Source organism: Ceraceosorus guamensis (genome assembly GCF_003144195.1).
Source record: "Ceraceosorus guamensis strain MCA 4658 unplaced genomic scaffold IE81scaffold_175, whole genome shotgun sequence".
Classification (NCBI taxonomy): domain Eukaryota; kingdom Fungi; phylum Basidiomycota; class Exobasidiomycetes; order Ceraceosorales; family Ceraceosoraceae; genus Ceraceosorus; species Ceraceosorus guamensis.
The window spans coordinates 1-17140 of record NW_020290170.1 but is presented as its reverse complement, the minus strand read 5'-3'; the positions used below and the strand labels follow the sequence as shown (position 1 = coordinate 17140).

General features: G+C 55.6%; 8 protein-coding genes across 8 annotated transcripts; 4 read left to right on the top strand and 4 right to left on the bottom strand.

Annotated features, from left to right (window-relative positions):
• The first annotated feature begins 505 nt into the window (after nt 1–505).
• IE81DRAFT_327078 (hypothetical protein) lies at nt 506–1619 on the top strand. Its single transcript, XM_025515003.1, has 6 exons — nt 506–552; nt 679–695; nt 821–862; nt 991–1069; nt 1180–1262; nt 1402–1619. Exons 1-6 carry the CDS (start codon nt 522–524, stop codon nt 1591–1593), a joined length of 444 nt encoding a protein of 147 aa, XP_025366024.1. The 5' UTR covers nt 506–521; the 3' UTR covers nt 1594–1619.
• On the bottom strand, nt 1523–3835 carry IE81DRAFT_327077 (Calcipressin-domain-containing protein). The gene is made up of 5 exons (XM_025515002.1): nt 3409–3835; nt 3112–3344; nt 2843–3039; nt 2368–2750; nt 1523–2277 (listed from the first exon to the last, which is right to left on the bottom strand). The coding sequence occupies exons 1-5, from the start codon at nt 3633–3635 to the stop codon at nt 1671–1673; spliced, it is 1647 nt and encodes a 548-aa protein (XP_025366023.1). The 5' UTR covers nt 3636–3835; the 3' UTR covers nt 1523–1670.
• A 484-nt stretch (nt 3836–4319) lies between these two features.
• On the top strand, nt 4320–5856 carry IE81DRAFT_350693 (molybdopterin binding oxidoreductase; the record flags this gene model as incomplete). Its single annotated transcript, XM_025516587.1, has 5 exons — nt 4320–4352; nt 4445–4766; nt 4857–5360; nt 5423–5665; nt 5747–5856. The coding sequence occupies 5 exons, from the start codon at nt 4320–4322 to the stop codon at nt 5854–5856; spliced, it is 1212 nt and encodes a 403-aa protein (XP_025366022.1).
• On the bottom strand, nt 5850–8229 carry IE81DRAFT_69522 (hypothetical protein). The gene has a single exon (XM_025517547.1). It carries the CDS (start codon nt 7981–7983, stop codon nt 6250–6252), a length of 1734 nt encoding a protein of 577 aa, XP_025366021.1. The 5' UTR covers nt 7984–8229; the 3' UTR covers nt 5850–6249.
• A 1483-nt stretch (nt 8230–9712) lies between these two features.
• On the bottom strand, nt 9713–11892 carry IE81DRAFT_69491 (hypothetical protein). The gene has a single exon (XM_025517546.1). The coding sequence runs from the start codon at nt 11715–11717 to the stop codon at nt 9807–9809; it is 1911 nt and encodes a 636-aa protein (XP_025366020.1). The 5' UTR covers nt 11718–11892; the 3' UTR covers nt 9713–9806.
• An 829-nt stretch (nt 11893–12721) lies between these two features.
• On the top strand, nt 12722–14445 carry IE81DRAFT_327073 (large subunit ribosomal protein L18e). Its single transcript, XM_025515001.1, has 4 exons — nt 12722–12752; nt 13183–13269; nt 13532–14006; nt 14095–14445. The coding sequence occupies exons 1-4, from the start codon at nt 12750–12752 to the stop codon at nt 14103–14105; spliced, it is 576 nt and encodes a 191-aa protein (XP_025366019.1). The 5' UTR covers nt 12722–12749; the 3' UTR covers nt 14106–14445.
• A 435-nt stretch (nt 14446–14880) lies between these two features.
• On the bottom strand, nt 14881–16224 carry IE81DRAFT_327071 (ribosomal protein L29). The gene is made up of 3 exons (XM_025515000.1): nt 16128–16224; nt 15359–15649; nt 14881–15141 (listed from the first exon to the last, which is right to left on the bottom strand). The coding sequence occupies exons 1-3, from the start codon at nt 16128–16130 to the stop codon at nt 15061–15063; spliced, it is 375 nt and encodes a 124-aa protein (XP_025366018.1). The 5' UTR covers nt 16131–16224; the 3' UTR covers nt 14881–15060.
• Nucleotides 16225–16675: 451 nt separating this feature from the next.
• Nucleotides 16676–17017, top strand: IE81DRAFT_350688 (hypothetical protein; the record flags this gene model as incomplete). The annotated part of the gene is made up of 1 exon (XM_025516586.1): nt 16676–17017. The coding sequence occupies one exon, from the start codon at nt 16676–16678 to the stop codon at nt 17015–17017; it is 342 nt and encodes a 113-aa protein (XP_025366017.1).
• Between the last annotated feature and the right edge of the window lie 123 nt (nt 17018–17140).

Genomic DNA, 17140 nt, shown 5'->3' with positions numbered 1-17140 from the left:
CCCCGCTTCCTTCGTGTCTTTGTCCTCTCGCGAACCGTCATTCGCGCCCCGCTCGCTCGCCCCCCACCCCTTCCTTGGCAAAAGTCTATACTTTTCCTCTCGCTTGCTACAAATGTGCGGATTCGTCGCCAATCCGAATCTAGCAGCGTTGGGCGTAGCGCTTGCCAATTTCGTGGGCACGTTGATAGCCTTGAGATTGGTGGATCGATTGGGCAGGAGAAGATTATTGTTGGGCGCTACGGCTGCTTGTTCGGTAGCGCTCGCTGCGCTCGCTCTCTCGATTGGAAGGATACGATTGGGCGATGTGACGGATGGGAGGGATGTGTCGAAGGGCACGATGATGGGAGTCAGCTACAGCGAGAGCTCCGTTGCATCCCTGCTCCATGGACGAAATCAGAACGCTCGAGATCAAGAATCACCTGGTGCCTGGGCTTATACCAGCTTGGCAGCTGTGAGTCGCGAAGGGCGCACCCTTTGCGCACCTCATCATCCTTTCTAAGCTCATCAAACATTCCACCTAGATGACGCTGTTCATCTTTTGCTACGCGCTCGGTGAGGCATCGTAGAGCACTCAAGCTCTCCGTCCAGACACATCCCCCCCAATCCGCTCACCTTCGTATCCTTGCCATTCTCATCCGCTCTACCTGCCCCCTCTCCCTCCCACCTCCTTTGCTGCAGGTCTCGGCATCATTCCCGTGGGTGTGATGCGATGCGCATATCCTCTAGGCTATGCAAGCTGTTTCCCCAACAAAAGCTCACCTCTTCGCTCCCCGCCCTTTTTGTCGATCCTCTTTCGCGGCCAACTTTTCTGCGCATCCAGTGGCTCGTACAATCCGAGGTCTTTCCTACCAAGTTCAGGAGTGTGAGAAGAGAAAGATGCACAAAAATTCAGACGCTTTGCGATTTACGCTCAGAGGGCTTTCCGCTGACGTCCGATCTGTCCCCGCAATTTGTTGCCCCCTCCCATCTTTTGACAACCGCCCGGCGCAGATCGGCGGAGGTCTGGCTACTGCGACCAATTGGTGCGCCAATCTGATCGTAGCGGCTACGTACCTTGATCTAGTCAAAGGTGAGCGGGAAGGTTAGGACATGTTCTGGCGATTCCCTGCTCAAAGCTCCAAACTCGGTCTGAACTCCCTTCTTTCCCCCCCACCCTCTTCTTCCTACCTCTCAAAAAAGCCATCTCTGCCGCCGGCACATTCTGGATCTACTCGACCGTCGCTGCAGCATCTTGGCTTTTCACCTGGTTCATGTTGCCCGAGGTGAGCAATCACGATTACAATCGCACTCGCAATCGCAATCGCGATCGGCATCTCGAGGGACAATGCTGGCCCGCTTTCTCCCCCACATTACACTATGCAGCTGATCACTCCGATTTCACATCTCGCTCGCCCACCACAGATGGCAGGAGTTGATCTGTCAGACGCAGATCGTGGAAACTTGTTCGGCTCCCAGCACATTCGGCCCTATGCCCCATCCTCCTCCTCCTCACCCTACGAGCCTCTTCCCGCGGAAGATTTCGAAGCTGGCTCGGATGTCGATGCGGCCGACGAAGCTCGACGAGCCTCGCCAACTTCTCGGCCGTCGCGATAAATGTGAATTTGGAAAATGCGAAAGTGTCCCATTGATGATAGCTGTGCTTTAGTGTCTCGTCTCGGTGTCGTGTGCCCTTACTCATCGCGCGCAAGGGGCGGTCTGCCGGTGGGTGTGATGCGCGCTCCTCCTCCTCCTCCTCCGGCAGCCAGTGCGCCCCCTAGACCCGGAGAAGGGCTACCTTTCATACTTTCGATTGTGGCCTTGACGCTCGTGATGCTATGAGGATGAGCCGTCGAGGGAGTTCCTTGGCCATTTGGACTAGGTCTCGAATGCACCTCTTCCACCACTACTCCGGGAACCGAGATGATGCCATGCTCATCGCCTTGCATAGCTGCATTGTGCGGAGCCAGTGGATGCCTGGGAGGTGCAGGAGCTTTGCTAGGTTCCAAGACCGTCGTGGTCAACACACTTTCAGCATCACCTTGCCCTTCGACCATCTCGCTCGTGCCGCCCTGAGCAACATTGGCGCCCGAGTCCCTCAACGCCCCCAAAGCTCGGATCAGATCATCGGCCAATGTATCCCTATTCGGTGGATCCTCCACGATCGGCTCCCATCCTACCGGTGGCGAGCCTGGTGGAGAGATGAGAAAGTTGCGATCCGTCATGGGCACGCCTAGATGCTTGGAAGCTTCTTCGTAAGACAGGGGTGTCTGAGGTCCAAAGTAGGCCCTGATGGCAGGCCTGTCCGCGCAAGGCGTAAGAAAGCATAAGATTGGCTGCCTCTGGGTCGCAGAGCGCAAAAAAGAAGAGAGAATAAGTCTCTGTACTCACACGCCTTTTGTACGCCTCGCGAACAAGCGCTCGGCATCCACGTTCGCATCGGCCTCTTTGCCATCTTGCTCGAATTGCAGCACCAGACCGTCAACAACGTCTTTCGCTCGAGCAGCACCCGCAGACTCTTCGAAAACCACGATTGCTCTTTCGAATGACGGCAGAGGGTGCCAAGAAGCCAGAGAACCGCATACATGGAGAAGATCCAACAGTCCGCTCACTAGCGATGGCTCTTGGAAGAAAACTTCTGGCAGGCCAGTCAAATTGAGAGAATTGGTCGGCAAGACTGTTTTGCTGGTGGATGCTTGATTGCGAGTCGCGCGATTCGTCTCAGGGTCTGCCTGATCACCTTCCAAGAGCGCATTCAACCGTTCGAGTGTCCTCTGAGGGGCAAGAGACACAACAAATGCTCGATTTGCTCAGCTAGGTGATTCATCGCATTTCAGTAAGGACGATAACGAGCATTCGTCCTCACTCTTCCGCCATCGTTGAGCTCAACGCCGCCATCTTCCTCCTCCTCCTCTGCGTCGTCAAAATCGCTAGAATCTCCACCATTTGCCAATCCTGTGCCGAAAGCGCCCAGCGAAGCAAACGGATGCGAGCTTTCGCCTCCATCGAGGACTGATGGATGCAGTGATGCAGCGCGTGACAGGCTTGCGAAGAGTGGCTCGACTGTGAGATCAAGAAGGACAGATGAGGGTGAGCGGATGATCTCCGTGTCGCCTGACGAGACTGTACACCCACGCTGAGACTGGTCAGGTGGCAACAACCACATTTCGCGCAGACCTTCTTCCTCTTCGCCTTCCGCATCGTCTTGCTCGTCTAGACCGTCGTCCGTCTGACAGTATACACATCCTGCCTCTTCGCTCTCGTCGCTCTGAAATCCATCAGGCAGAGTGCGTGAGACGGCATGCAGCGACAAGGTGGGGTAGTCGAGCGTCCAACCGATAGAGGAAGCGGTCAGGAAGGAGAGGGATCTGCCATAGAGTGAAAGTATGATGAGCGCAGAGACGTCGAGCGAATCACTCAGCAAGCACTCACTCGTCTGTGACCCAAAGCGTGCCGACCTGCTCGTAGGTGTCGCCGGCGGTAGCGTGTAAGTCCGTAGGAGCAGGCTTGATCCTGCACCTGACATTTTCGAGATACGTCCTCAGTACTGGAGGTCTGACGTGCACCTCTCCGAAAGATGAAGGTGTGGATTGTTGATGCGTCTCGTGCTCGGCTGGAGTGATGGTGAATGGAGGACTGCTGATAGGCTTGAAGGGCATCTTGCTGGATTGCGGCGCGAGGCCTTTCGGAAGCTAGCCCCGGTCGTGAGTAGTCGTAGGTCAGAGGCGATGGATGGCACTCTAATGCTGTTGTGATAGGTTGTGATCGAGGCGAAAGATCTTGCTGATCGATTACGCGAGCTTGAGAAGGGTCAGGCAGTCGTGCGTGAATCTCAATCAAGTAGGTACCTACCGTCAAGAGTCTGAGTCAAGAATCACGAACCAAGAATTCAAATAATCGTTGATCCCACCGCCGCCGGATCGAGAGAAATAACCTCAGGACTCCCACGCACTGAGGTGTCACGTGATGCTCAATTTTGATCACGAACGAGCGCTCTGTCGGTATCATCAAGCATGTACATGTATGACATGACCGATATGTGGAGGGGGTTGGTCCTCCGAGGAACTCTTGACGGCAAACTTGCTGTAGGTCCTCGAGATCATTGACTCATCAGTATTCCCTCAAGACTGTCAACTTCAGGACGGTCCGCATGACTTTTGCACACGCGTAGCCCTTTGCGAAGCCGGAACAGTCTTTGAGTAGTGGAGCGGGGATTTTGAGAGAGGTTGAAGGGCCGGCGATCTCAACAGTCGAGCTCGTTGCCTGCGCCAATGACGAAAAATTGGCCAAAAAGAAAAAAGGTCAGATTACCTCGGAAATAGAGATTGGCTCGCCACGAAATCATGTCGGAATCATTGATCTTTCACCAACACAGCGTGAGCTTGCATCGGAAGCATTCAGAGGAGCTTGTTCTTCGTTCGACATCCTCGCTGACTTGGCGCCTTGTCTCTGACATCCATCCTTGCAGCCGCTGAATGCGGAAACGACGTTGCAAGTCCTCTGCCAGCACCTCATCACGCCCATCGAGCACGCATTTCACCGCAACCACGGCGAGCTACTTTCACAAGAGGCGGTGCCTAAGCGCATCAGCTTTTCATGCGCTGCCAAGCTGCTGCCTTTTGCCGTTGCCAATCGCACATTTGAGCTGGACGACTTTGCAGAAGAGGAAAAGACGCTCGTGGCGGTGCTCGAATGCGCAGGCAACCGTCGTAGCGAGATGAGCTTGGATGAGGCCAAATCTGAAGGGCTGCAATGGGGTCCCGGCACCATTTGCAACGTGGAGTGGCAAGGTGCGTGCGATCACCAAGTTGCTTGGTTGGATATGACCTGTGGTGATCCCACACTGATCACTTCTGAACTTGGGGGCCGCACGCGTCCAGGTACGCCTCTGCGTTCCATCTTGCTCGAATTGCTTCCGGCCGAAGCCATCGCTTCGACAGAGTGGGCGCGCGACTTGCATTTGCACATCATCTCGGCGCAATCGGATGAAGGAGGCGCATTTGCAGCTTCACTACCACTCAACGAGATCCTCTCGCACGACTGTCCGGCACTATTGGCTCACGCAGCGAACGGTGCGCCGCTGCCTCGCCCACACGGTCCTCGGGCAGTGCTGCCAGGCAAGATCGGCGCTAGGTGGGTAAAGTGGGTCTCTGAATTGCGCATCTCCAACTTGCCTAGCGATGCGGAACCTATGGAGGACGATTACAAGATCATTTTACCGCCCCATGGTGATGTACAAGCTGCGGATGAGCAGCGCGAAAAGCTCCTCAGCGCTGCTGAGCCTATCATGAGACTGGGAGTTGGCTCCGCTATTGCGAGTCCAAATGATCGTGATCGTGTGACTTCTGGTATCGTTGCGCGAGGATACGCCGTCCCGACAGGAGGTGAGTAAAGATGATGTTGAGCCTGACAATGACCTTCGCTGATCGGGACCGCCTTCCTGCAGGTCGACCGATCAATCGTGTGGAGATGCTGGCCGTGCCAGATGACCCAGCTTCCACGATAGAGGAGATTAGAGATGCTGCCGCTGCTCGACCAGCAAGCGAGTGGCAGCGATGCGATAGCGAAACAAGTCCAGCAGCGCCGCGCGAACTGGGTGGCGCAACCTGGGGTTGGACCCTGTGGTCCGCGGCTCTCGTCTTGCCAGCGCAAAGTGGTGATCATACTTTTGCGCTAGTCGTCCGAGCCTGTGAGTGGCGCGAGGCCGGCAGGGCGCAAAGTGAGCCCCGACTTACTGATGACCAGCATCCCTTGCCTTCGCTTCTTGCAGCGACTAATACAGAAGAGCAAGAAAAGACATCTGCCTTCAACCTACGCGGCTTCGGCAACCGCTCATGGCCAGTTGTGCGCGGATTGGAGCTGTTGGACAAGGCGGCGTAATACACTTGCTCTTGGCTTGACGCACGGGTGACTGTGCTTGATGCGTGCTTGTGTGCTGCCCACGCTAATTGGACTTTGTGGATGCTTTGGGACCTGCAGCCGAGTAGACCAAGTTTCGAGACAGTACCATTTAAAATAAGGACTGGTCTATCCACTTCAGGAGCGATGCCGGCCAACCGCAGAAGGAAGAGGCTACGAAGGGCAGATGCTTGATCTTCGTGTGCTTGAGACTCAAGTTCAGTTGCTTGATCCTTAGACTTGACGGCGGGTCGCATGTGCAATCTCGACAATTTCGCACTCCATCTCAGTGGCCTATTATCCCCCTAGCCTTCTATTTGTCCAACGTTCCAACACATGCTGTTGCTCCTGAATGCAAGCGCAGGCTTTCCTGCCTCACGGTGCTGAACTTGGGCCGACACTGGGAGCCCCGCTACCACTGCTCTTTCCCTCAGTCAGCTTCTTGATCGCCGCATCTACAGCTGTCGTATCCCTGCCAGTAGCCCTCAGCACGTCCCTATCGGTGTAAAGTTTCAATACTGAACGCTTTGAGTAGTCGACTGGTCGGATATGCTGCCGCACCTTCCTCTTCCACGCGTAGTAAGTTTCGATATCAGCGGGCGCTTCTGCCAGTCCTTCCAAATTTGCTTTGCGCACCAAGGCAGCCTCGATGACACTCGTATCCTGCTGCTGTTGCTTGGCGGCGGCTCTTTGCTTGTAGAGGGTTTGCATCGGCTGCCTTGCGAGCTGCTCGACCTCCTCGCTTGGTTTTTGCCTCATCACTTGGGGTTTGACGAGCGGAGGAAGCTTGGCAGCTTTGGAGGGCCTTCCGAAGATCTGTTTGTTGCGCAAGCCTACAAAAAACTTGTTCGCGCTTGTAGGCAAGGTTGCGTCGGGATCGTATTTCTTCGCCGTAGCGAGAATCTGCGCATCAATGTCAGAAACGTCTTGTCCCGCGGCTTGCAATTGCTTTTTGCGTGCAAGGAGAGTGTGAAGCGCAGGAGGCCCCTCCACATACTTCCTTTGTGGAGCCCTCTTGGGAACCCCCATCTTTTCCCTCGCCGCCTGCCATTCTTTCAAAGTCTGTGGAACCTCTTCGAAGCCCTCCTTCGTTGCCTTTTGCGCAATTATTCGTTCGATCGCAGGCAGATTGGCCTCTGATACCCTGGGCTTCTCTGCCAGCAAGGTCGACAAAGCATAGCGGCTATATTGGCCGGGTGGAATGTTCGTCATATCTTCGGGTCGTCTGCGCTTGGGATTAGGGACTCGCGACTCGTTGACCAATTCTTGCCATGGTCGCAACACGTCTTCGGACATGCGCAGTGCACGACCTTCTTTCAGACGGTTGTAAGCTGTACTTATGCTAACTGTACGATCCTTCGGAAGCGTCCAATATGACGGGTTAGACTTGTCGAGCTTGCCGCGGGGCAATCCTTTGGGGACCTCCCTCAAAATGCTTCGCGTGGTCGACGGTTCAGCACGCCCGCTTGCAGGCTGCGTTTTAGCGTTGGCGCGCGCCGGGCTCGGGCTTCGTGGAGAATCGTGTAAAAGAGAATGTATGAGATTTGCATCCTCCTCAGACCAATGATGTTCAAGAAGTGCCGTCGAGCTTTCTGGGGTCAGGCTCGTCGAGACGGAAGGTTCACTGTGGGCAGAATTGGCAGAGGTGCTCGTGTCATGGCGGTCGCCTTTCCCACTAGTTCCGCGTTGGCTCGAACTGGGACTTTCGGGATGAAGGACCGAGCGAAGAAACTCCTGGTCTTCTGCAGTGAGTTGTTGTAGTGGTGATGATGGCGGAGTGTGGCTGGCGACATGACTGCCACTCCGCTGAGGACTATGAAGGAATGAAGAAAGCAAATGCTGGTCGTGCTCGTTGAATTCGTGACCAAATTGCGGACTCGTCGGCGCGGAGCCGTGACCCGTTGGATGACCAGAAGAGCCGAGTCGTGCCGTGCTGGGACTCGATCTCTCAGCAGCCTGCGCGACTCGTCTCGTCCCAGCTAATTCCTCGAGCGCTGCGGAGACTGAGCTTCCCGAGAGACCGCGACGCTGAAGAGACGGAGTAGGTGAATTGCCTGCAAAGGCCCATGTGACGCAAAGAAAAACGACGAAAAGCTGAGGGAACAACATCTTTTCGAGGCTCAACAGAGGACTGGCCAGCAGATCTGTGGAGGACCGTCTAAAAGATGCTTAGATGGTTCGTTTTGAGGAGCCTTGACGAGGCAGAATGAAAGGCAGAATCCGCTCAGGAGACGGCTGACCGGCAGCTCTGTTGGTCGGGAACTATTGGCACTCGTGACTGCGTGACGCCAAAGATTGATCGAGGGCAAGTTGGACGCATTGCGAACAATGACACAATCTGCGCCACACTTCAAGATCGCTCCTTATGTATAGAAGCACTTTGAATCATTATCCATCGAAGTCTGACTGCAGTGATACCTTACGCCACCGTCCCCGCATTAGACGTACATTGACGCTCCCGCATATCTCCTCTTCTATGCGGGCACGTTGATCGGCGACTATTCAGCTTGACTCGGAGCGCCCCATTCCAAATGCTGGGGATGTGCATGGTGAGTCCCTATCTTCGTGCAAGCACTCTGGAGTGGATGTCAGCCTGGTGAGTCATTGATCTGGACATCGGAGCAGAGGGCGTGGAGCAACGCCTTCTTCAGCCTTCCGTTGGCGAATCCGATGCCGGTCCGCATCTCGGACAGTCGGCAGACACTCAAGGTCGATTGGACAAGCAACCATGGAAGATAATGGGATGACGTAAGCAGCCAGTTGGACCTCCCGGATGACAGCTAGCGGCTCTTTTTCGAGACCCGCACGCCTGCCGCAGCTACGCCAAACACTGACGCCAGGCAATGAAGGCGATCGGGCCGACGCGTGGAAAGGACCGACGGGGATGCAGGCGGGGACGCACATGGTGAATGATGTTCGTCTACCGACTGCGATCCTTGCTTGCAGGTAAAGAGTTAAACGTCCAGAATGTCGAACCCAAAGGGACGGATACTCAAAGTTGATACAGGAGCATGCGGGGTCTACGTCACCGTCAGACAGCGGTCCCTTGCTCCACACGGCTGGTGCGCCTGAGCAGGTCTGCGCAGGCCGACAGAGATGACTGACGAGTGTGGCATGCAGCAAAATGTGCCATTCAATAGACTTGCGTCCAGACACTCTCTGACGAGTTCCAGCATCGGCGTCAGTATCAAGATCTGGCTGACGCGTGCCGAAATTCCTTCCGCGTGATGGAAATCTTTCGGCTACACGTACCAAGAAGGCTGCACATCGTTACTTCACTTACCTCCCATCCTCTCGATTGCGGCGGGGCATCCTCGAATTTGATCAACGGTGCGCATGAGCCGTCGCCGTCGCCGTCGCCGACGCGTTTGCAGGTCGGGTCAAAATGTCTCTCTTTGCAAGCTAGGTCAGAGCTGCGGGACTTGGTCAAAAGCTACGCCAAAGAAGGTGCAAAGTGGCAAATGGCGTAGCCGCGGGCGCCTTTCATCAGGCAATGCGCGAGCGTCAGTTCCCGTTGCGCTGCGGGATTCAACCAGGCCCGCGAATGAGCATGCGACGCCCCGCCGTCCCCACACTTGTGGGTAGAGAGATGGGTGGCAAACGTGCACGTTGCTTCAGAGGCCAACTTCATCCGCGTGATCAGCTTTGCCATGGTCATGTCAGCGGAGATCTCTTGGTGGCGTCGTGTGCCCTCGTTGTTGAAGGCCTGCCGAGATTTCCTACTGCATGTCGCAGACCTGCGTGATCCTCGCTGTGAGACGAAAGACCCGGCAACGAGCCGTTCCAAGATGATCACTCCTCGATGGATTTCTTGTGAGCTTGAGTGGAGTCGAATCTGTACATGGGACCGCATCCAATTCGCAAGGGTCCTCTTGAAAGCGGCTTGTACAACGAGAACGTTCGTGGAAGCAGCAGCGTTGCTGAGGACACTGTCACGTTTTGGTGTTGGTAGCAGAGTTTGCATTCGACAATGCTTGAAGCTGTCTGTGCTTCTGAATCGTCACGCGGGGAGCCGATCCAGGCTCGCTTCTAGTGAGGCCCATTTCGTGAGCTAACGTTGAGATGCGCGAATCGATATGTGAAGTATCCTGACCTGCATCGAAGGCAATTTTCCGCTGCTTGAACAAGGGATTGATGCCCGAGTGTCGGTACGGTCTAACTTCTTTGCCTCGACTTTTGGCGCGAGCCATTCTTGTCAACTGCATGCGCCAAGCGGACTCTGAGGGAGGTGTCCTTGGGAGACCTTGTGACCTGGCCTTGGCGTCGAGAGCATTTGAAATGCGTGCCAGATCTTCGGGATTCGACGTTCTCTGTTTTTGACGAAACAAGACATCGAAGGAAGACCTTGTGAGTCCTGCTGTGCGCGGTGATAAGGCACCTGCTTCTATGTCTTTGTGCAAAGCTTCGTTTCCATCAACGTGCCTTTCTAGCCGGTAGTAATACATGGACTTCGAAGTCGGCACGGGAAGATCCCTTTGCCTCGCAAGAGCTGCGATCTTTGCCTCGACCTCAGACGTATCTGCACGCTCGCTCTTCCGTTTCGTCTTCTCCCTCAGCAGGGAAAGCATACTTTTTCCATCTATACCGTTCGAGGTTTCGTAAGGACGAACCTTGGCGGGGGGCGCTCCCCTGGATGTGATTGTGTGTGGACTTGCTGAAGGAGCTTTTGGATCACCCAGTTCGGGTTCGCTCGCCTTTGGTTGCTGGAGGGATTCAGGAACGCGTGGCGGTCTCACAGGCCGGGCCTTGTACCCCTTCATGACTCTAAAATGTTCGATATCTTTGGGAATTTCGGGAAGCTTCGCAGCAGCGGACTTTTCTGCAATAGCAGCTTCCAGCTGTTCGGCGTGCTCTGGAGCTACCTTTTCTCGTTGGTGGATCAAGTGGTCTAATCGCTTCGAAGCATAGGCTTCGGGCTCGAAGGGCGCCTTTTGGCGCCGCTTCTTCGGTAATGCGTACCAGGCCTCTGAAACGAGTGACTTGAGCCTCGCAATCTCCTGTGGAGGTGCTCCAGCCACTTCCGCTTCACGCAACCGTCGTTCACGCGTGCGGAGGCTACCTGCTTCAGCAGACAAGAGCCGTCGTGGCACTGGCACTTCTGACCAATTTTGCATGTTGGCATGTTTGCCTTCTTCGAAAGTCGGGCTTTCGTTCTCAATTGGCTGAGCTGAAGATGTGTTCTCGCTACTGTGCTCAGCAGAGCCGCCACTGTGCACGGTCGCGGTGGACAAACCGGCATTAGAAGTGGAGGGACTTGGTGAGTGTAGATTGTTAGAGCTCGCTGGCGAAACAGATCCCAGACTGTGTTGGTGATCTGAGGGTTCTGCCCAAAGCGAGTTGACAAAGTCGTCATCGAGATGATGCTGGTTGGCTGAGTGATGCGGACCTGCTGATCCTGCTGGGCTGGGCGCCGATGGAGAAGCCGGCACATAGTTTCCACCGTGATCATGGCTCGAGTGCGCAGGTGTATTGGGCCGGGAAGGTGATCGCAGTAAGGAGTTGACGAAGTCATCCTCATCAAAGCGCGACCCGACACGCGGGCTCGAAGCATCGCCCGGTGGGTGGAGCGGTGAATGCGGGAGGGGAGCGGCTCGATGTGTCGAATCGTGCAGTGAATGGGCTGCTCCGCTGAGATCGTGAAGCGGAAGTTGACCGTGACTTGGAGAAAGACCTGACCAATCGTGCTGAGCGAGTGATTCCCGACTGAGCGCTTGATCCGCCAAATGACCTACACTGTGCTCCGGGACTGGAAAAAGCCCTCTGCGAAGCCAAAGTCCATCTTGGCGATTCGCTGCGAGGGTCGTCGTCACAAGTGGCAAGGTGCAAAGAAGGGCAAGATGCATCGCGTGATGGGATGCAGGAAAGAAGAAAATGAAAAAGCGGTAGGTCAAGCGTCCTGTGGTTGGCTTTGGCTTGTAAACGGGAACATGAAGACCTGTACAGCACAAATACTAGAGGGCAAGCTGCATATAGATCGATGGATGGTGATGTGAGCAATCACCTCAGCTGCCTTGTCGATTTGTATAGGGAAGCTGCGAGCACGAACACCGCTTCAGCTCTGGACTTTGTCGGACTTTGGTCGCCGCCGACTTGCCACCGCCCCGCATCACGTCTCTGGAGAGGTGGATAGCGATGGACGACCTAGCGCTCGTGTCAGTGCCGACATTCGCGACAGCAAGCGCCTTCACCAAGCATGTCTGCTCTTTTGGCTAAGATTCGAGCTCGGGCGTTGAGCCTGGCATTCGCGGTTGCCACTTTGAGTCTTTCTTGCAAAGCAGGTGGGCTTGCAAAGCAGATACGCGCCACCTCGAGACCGAGCGGCCTCCATTCAGCTTCAGCCACAGCCACTCGGAAGCATGCCCGCCATGGGGGTGAGTGGGCAAGATTCTGACATCGCTCTAGCTAAAGCTGGTCATGTGGCCTTCTTGCCTTAAGAGTCAAAGTCTTGACTATGTTCCAACCAGTCGAAGATTCGAGGCTGTGTGTCATTCGTGATTGAGTGGTCCGTGGCTGTATTTGGTGACTCTTGTGCGAAATGCGTGACTGGATCGCGAAGATTCGCAACCACGCTCCATGGGGAGCGCGGTGGACCGCTTCCGGCAGGCACTCCCGCCTCACGCGTCGAGCAGCCTCTGTTCGAGAATAAACGCGTGACCGCGCGCGTCTCCGTGAGTGCGAGATGTGCAGCGCGGCGGACGCCACTTGTGACAGACACGTGGCATCACCGCAGCGCAACCCTTGGTCAGGTTCATGCAGCAGCTCTGGAACGAAATCAAGAGAGATGCTACGGCTCTCGAGAAGGTGACCATAGCTGCTGCCCGGCATTTCCCCTCCTCTTCTCGCTCACCCATCCGACACACAGCAACTTCGCCAAAATGGTTAGTACCCTCTTCTGCTCCCTTCCTTCTCAATGCTTCAACGACATTGACTGGCATTAGAATGGCGTCGTCGCTAAGCCTGGAAGGTCGGATTGACGGAGGATATCAAGGGGACAAGCGAAGCCACGAGACGACGCTTCGGGGGAGGCTTCGTGGAGATGAGCTATGAGCGCCTAGGCTTCGAGGATGGGCATGCCTTGCTAGAGCTACTGGGGCCGCTCTCCGTCAGCTGGGTATTCCTTCTGACGCAAGATGATAGGCTTGAGCTGTGCTGGAAGGATAGGCGATGCGGCTCGCAGTCTTCAGGGTCTGTGAGACACATCGGATTAGCGCCGGGAGCTGTTGTTACTGGAGAGCACGTGTTCGAGCACAGGCAGCGATCGGTATTCAGAACATACTTCTGACGCCCCATTGCTCCCTTCCTGCGCAGGGTATCGACATCGCCAAGCACCACGTCAAGACTGGGCGCCGCACTGCGCCCAAGAGCGAGGACCCCTACCTCCTCCTTTTGGTGAAGGTGAGTGCTCGATATTTGGAGGTCGATGGGATCGGTAGAAGAGGAGAGAAGATGTGTGGTGAAGATGAGCAGAGGGCTTGAAGATGTCAGAGGGCTGGCAGCATAGCAAATATCGGGGTGCACTTGGCTGTTGAGCATGAAAGGTTCGGGGACAAGCGAATCCCTGCGCACGAGCTGGACATTGAAGGCAACGCTGGCCACATTGCATGCATTGCATAGCCATCCCGCGTGCTCACACGCCCTTGCTTCGGTTTCATCTCAGCTCTACCGCTTCCTTGCTCGCCGCACCGACTCTCGCTTCAACAAGGTTGTTCTGCGCAGGCTTTTTATGTCCAAGATCAACCGTCCCCCAGTTTCCGTCTCTAGGGTGGTGTACCTTTCTCGCAACCAGGGAGGTGTTCCCAAGTCCGGCGAGGCACCCAAGACTGTAGTAGTGGTGGGAACCATCACCGACGACAACCGTCTTCTGGACCTGCCCAAGCTGTCCATTGCTGCTCTGCGCTTCACGCGCACCGCCAAGGCACGCATCGAGGCTGCGGGTGGTGAGGCACTCACGCTGGACCAATTGGCCCTTCGCTCTCCTAAGGGATCCAACACCATTTTGCTGCGTGGCCCCAAGAACGCCCGTGAGGCCGTCAAGCACTTCGGCATGGGCCCCCACAAGCACAAGAAGCCTTACGTCCGCTCCACTGGCCGCAAGTTCGAGCAGGCCCGTGGACGAAGAAAGAGCCGTGGTTGTGAGTGTCGATACGATGCTTCGAGGCGGAGGAATGTTGCGCCACACGTTCCATACATCCCGCTGACACGATTCGTCTTGGTCCACAGTCAAGGTCTAAATGTCCTGGAAGTCTTCTCTTCATACTGGTCGTCGCGCAAGCGATCATCATCAAGCTCACCGTACCTTGGAGAAAAGCTTGTGTCACTTCAAGCAAGCTCTCACCTATGGTCTATCGTCCACTCGGATAGATCTATACAGACTCATGTCACGCACACGGTGTTTGGCTGTCCTGCACAGACACTCGTTCTCAAAAGCATGTACCAACGCACCCTCTACTCTCACAATGATATGCGACAAGCTCGATTTTCTCGCGAACGTCCTTCGCTCGTCTTTGTTTTTCTCTCTCTCTCAAAAATCTCGAGCCTGAATAATTGAGAAGAAGTCGATGAAGCGCACATGCCATGCCGTACGAGTCAAGAGTCGGAATTCTGGAACATCATGCGAAGCAATGCAGAAGTCGAAAGGTGCAAGGTCGGGTCGAGTCGATTGAGGTCTGCGATCCGAGGTGCAATCGCGCTCCTGTCTAGAGTTTCTCATCACCTTAATTCGACCCAAATTCGACAATAGCTTGCTTCGCATTCCCCCCCTCGGAATTTTCTGGCCGCTATGCTACGATCAAAGTTAGGCTCGCGCTCAGGACGAGAAGGGGGGAGGGGGGAGGCTTCTCACCTCAGGCTTCGCGCGCTTGGTCCCTTCCTTTGGGACAGAAAAGTTGATAGGGCTGAGCGCTTCGCACCGCACCATGACCAAAAGGGGCGCTTTGCGCAAGCCCTCTGCGCACAAGAGCGTGCGAGGGATCAAGTGCAAGTCGCATATGATTCGCGTGAAAGATTGGTAGAGTGAAACGTGAATGCATGTGGGGGTGGTTGTGTTGTGTACATTTTTGGCGTCGCTCGTGTCAAGAATGACCGGTGACAGACCTATGACCAGCGAGCACCTTTGCTCGCTCGACTTGTTTGACTAATTGGCAAGTCATGTTGACTGCACGATCTGGCGTGTTAGTTGTTGCCCATTTAAGCCTTCAGGACGTATCGACGACGGTTGAAGTGAATGTCCTTCTTGTGCTGACGCTCGGTAACTTGAGTGCGCTCGTGCTGCGCGAAGTGTGATGACAGGCGTCAGCAGCTCGTTCGGCGGACCGCCAGTCATGCGGATGCAGCCATGATAAAATCGTTGTCCGCACGCCGACTGAATGCAGCCGTCGCAGAGCAGACTCGCTTCCCACCTGCCATCGCATTCGGACCCCCGTGCCGTCGCTAGTGTGCTACACGCGCCTCATCATCGTCCATCCCTTGCTCTTCGATCACTCACCTTGGTCAGACGGCGACGGATGGCACGGGTCTTCTTGGGGCGAAGGTCAAGAGGCAAGTACTTCTTTCCCTTGTAGTGTTCCCTCAAGCTAGCTCTAGTCTTGGCGTTGATGACGGTAAGAACTCTAGCAATACCCTTCCTGACGCCCTTGATCTTGGCAAGCTTGTTGGAAGAGGCTCCAGCAACTTTTTGAACGCGAAGGCTGAGAAGCTCGCCTCGCAGCTCCTCCAGCTGAGACGTCAGCTCAGCCTTGTTCTTGGTGGCCAGCTCGTGGGCTTTGACTCCTTTCGCCTGTGAATGGTAAAGCAAATTACACGTCAGTCCAGTTTACTGCAGCGTCGGATGCCCGACTTCGCACCAAGTATGTTCCAAGCATCGCAACCGCAATCCGGTGTTTCCCGCCGTTCACTATGCGCTCCACCTCCCACCCCTGATTCTTCGCACGGCCACCAGGTACACTACATGCCGTAGGCAACTCCGCTTTGCACCCTCTCGAATGTCAAGCCAAGTCCTGCGATGCAACGCTGGTCTGGCGACGGCTGAGCGTCATTGCCGCGACCTGAACGGGCGATTCCCACATATCGCTACTGCCACCGTTTCCATCCTCCGAACCTCAAATTGTTCTGCCACGACGCTGGCAGACTTGCTCTTATCGAGCTCTGCCACGGCTGCTTCGCCTGAGCCCGTGCCGCTCGTGCCTCCTGTGCCAAGAAATCTGAGCGTGTCCGCGTCGAGCACGCAGGACCATTGTGTTGAGAAAGATACTAACCATCTTGAATAGCTTTCGCCGGGTTGTTGGATAGGGTTGGTGAGGATGAAAAGTCGTCGTGGTACTTGGCCTCAGTTGACGATGGGTTTGGTCGGTGTGTGGGCGCGCAGACAAGTCGAGCTTGGATTTCTTCGACCTGATGCATCCACGTGGCAAAAACGCTTGCGCTGCGGAGGCGGGCACTCACACATCGGCACTGGCACCGTGCGCGGGGTCGGCCCCCTCACACGCTGCGCACGCGTAAGCTGCTGCATGCTTGACGACCAGGGCGCGCGCGGTCTGGATTCTGTCACGTGTAAATATGAAAGAACGGAGCGCGGCGCGACGCGTGACGCGCGGTCCTGCCGCTTGGCCGCGGCGTCGAGTCCGCGCCTGGGAGGGAGGGTGGATCAACACTCAACACGCTTGTTGGCAGAATCGAAAGCCTTACGCGGCTACTTTGGGGCATCCTTACAGTGAGGACGAGGAGTCCTGCAAGCTCACGATCATCATCACCACTTTTTCCCAGCCTCGACCGACTCATCGACTTTGTTCACGCTTCATTCACCATGTCAGGCGGATCCAGTCTAGGCGTAGGAGGATCGCAAGGTTTCGGGGCGAGCACGCCTTTGGGCGCCTCCTCGAACGCCATGGGAGCAAGCGCCAATGGTGGGGCAGGCATGGAGACGCTGCAATCTTTCCCTCAACTAAGCATTTCCGAACTCTTGTCCGTTCTATCCGAAATGGGAACGCCGGCGACGTCGGAGGAATTGAGCAAACCTACACCGGAATTCGCTGCAAAGGTGTTTGGAGCGTTTTTGGAGAGCTTGAATGGAGTGACGGGCAAATGGATCGAGAGGCAGAGAGATGCCATTTGTGGTCAGCTGGAATACAGAGTGAGTGGTTCTTGAGGTGCCCATGGGCTTGATGCTCGAGCAGCGGCACGATGGCGGCAGAGCCTGGTGGGGACCAAATGCTTTGAAGTCGTGAGAGGTGAGAGGTGAGCTTGCATATTGCTTATACGAGCTGCGCGT

Bases quoted from the DNA above. Each gene is read 5' to 3' on its own strand.
- IE81DRAFT_327078 (XM_025515003.1), top strand. From the start codon at position 522: ATGACGCTGTTCATCTTTTGCTACGCGCTCG. The intron at 1,070-1,179 runs GTGAGCGGGAAG...CTCTCAAAAAAG, and splicing joins GTACCTTGATCTAGTCAAAG to CCATCTCTGCCGCCGGCACA. The intron at 1,263-1,401 runs GTGAGCAATCAC...CGCCCACCACAG, and splicing joins CCTGGTTCATGTTGCCCGAG to ATGGCAGGAGTTGATCTGTC.
- IE81DRAFT_327077 (XM_025515002.1), bottom strand. From the start codon at position 3,635: ATGCCCTTCAAGCCTATCAGCAGTCCTCCATTCACCATCACTCCAGCC. The intron at 3,040-3,111 runs GTGGGTGTACAG...TTGATCTCACAG, and splicing joins GCCACCTGACCAGTCTCAGC to TCGAGCCACTCTTCGCAAGC. The intron at 2,278-2,367 runs GTGAGTACAGAG...TTGCGCGGACAG, and splicing joins GCGAGGCGTACAAAAGGCGT to GCCTGCCATCAGGGCCTACT.
- IE81DRAFT_69522 (XM_025517547.1), bottom strand. From the start codon at position 7,983: ATGTTGTTCCCTCAGCTTTTCGTCGTTTTTCTTTGCGTCACATGGGCC.
- IE81DRAFT_69491 (XM_025517546.1), bottom strand. From the start codon at position 11,717: ATGCATCTTGCCCTTCTTTGCACCTTGCCACTTGTGACGACGACCCTC.
- IE81DRAFT_327073 (XM_025515001.1), top strand. The intron at 13,270-13,531 runs GTGAGTGCTCGA...GTTTCATCTCAG, and splicing joins ACCTCCTCCTTTTGGTGAAG to CTCTACCGCTTCCTTGCTCG.
- IE81DRAFT_327071 (XM_025515000.1), bottom strand. The intron at 15,142-15,358 runs GTGAGTGATCGA...CACTTCGCGCAG, and splicing joins TCCGTCGCCGTCTGACCAAG to CACGAGCGCACTCAAGTTAC.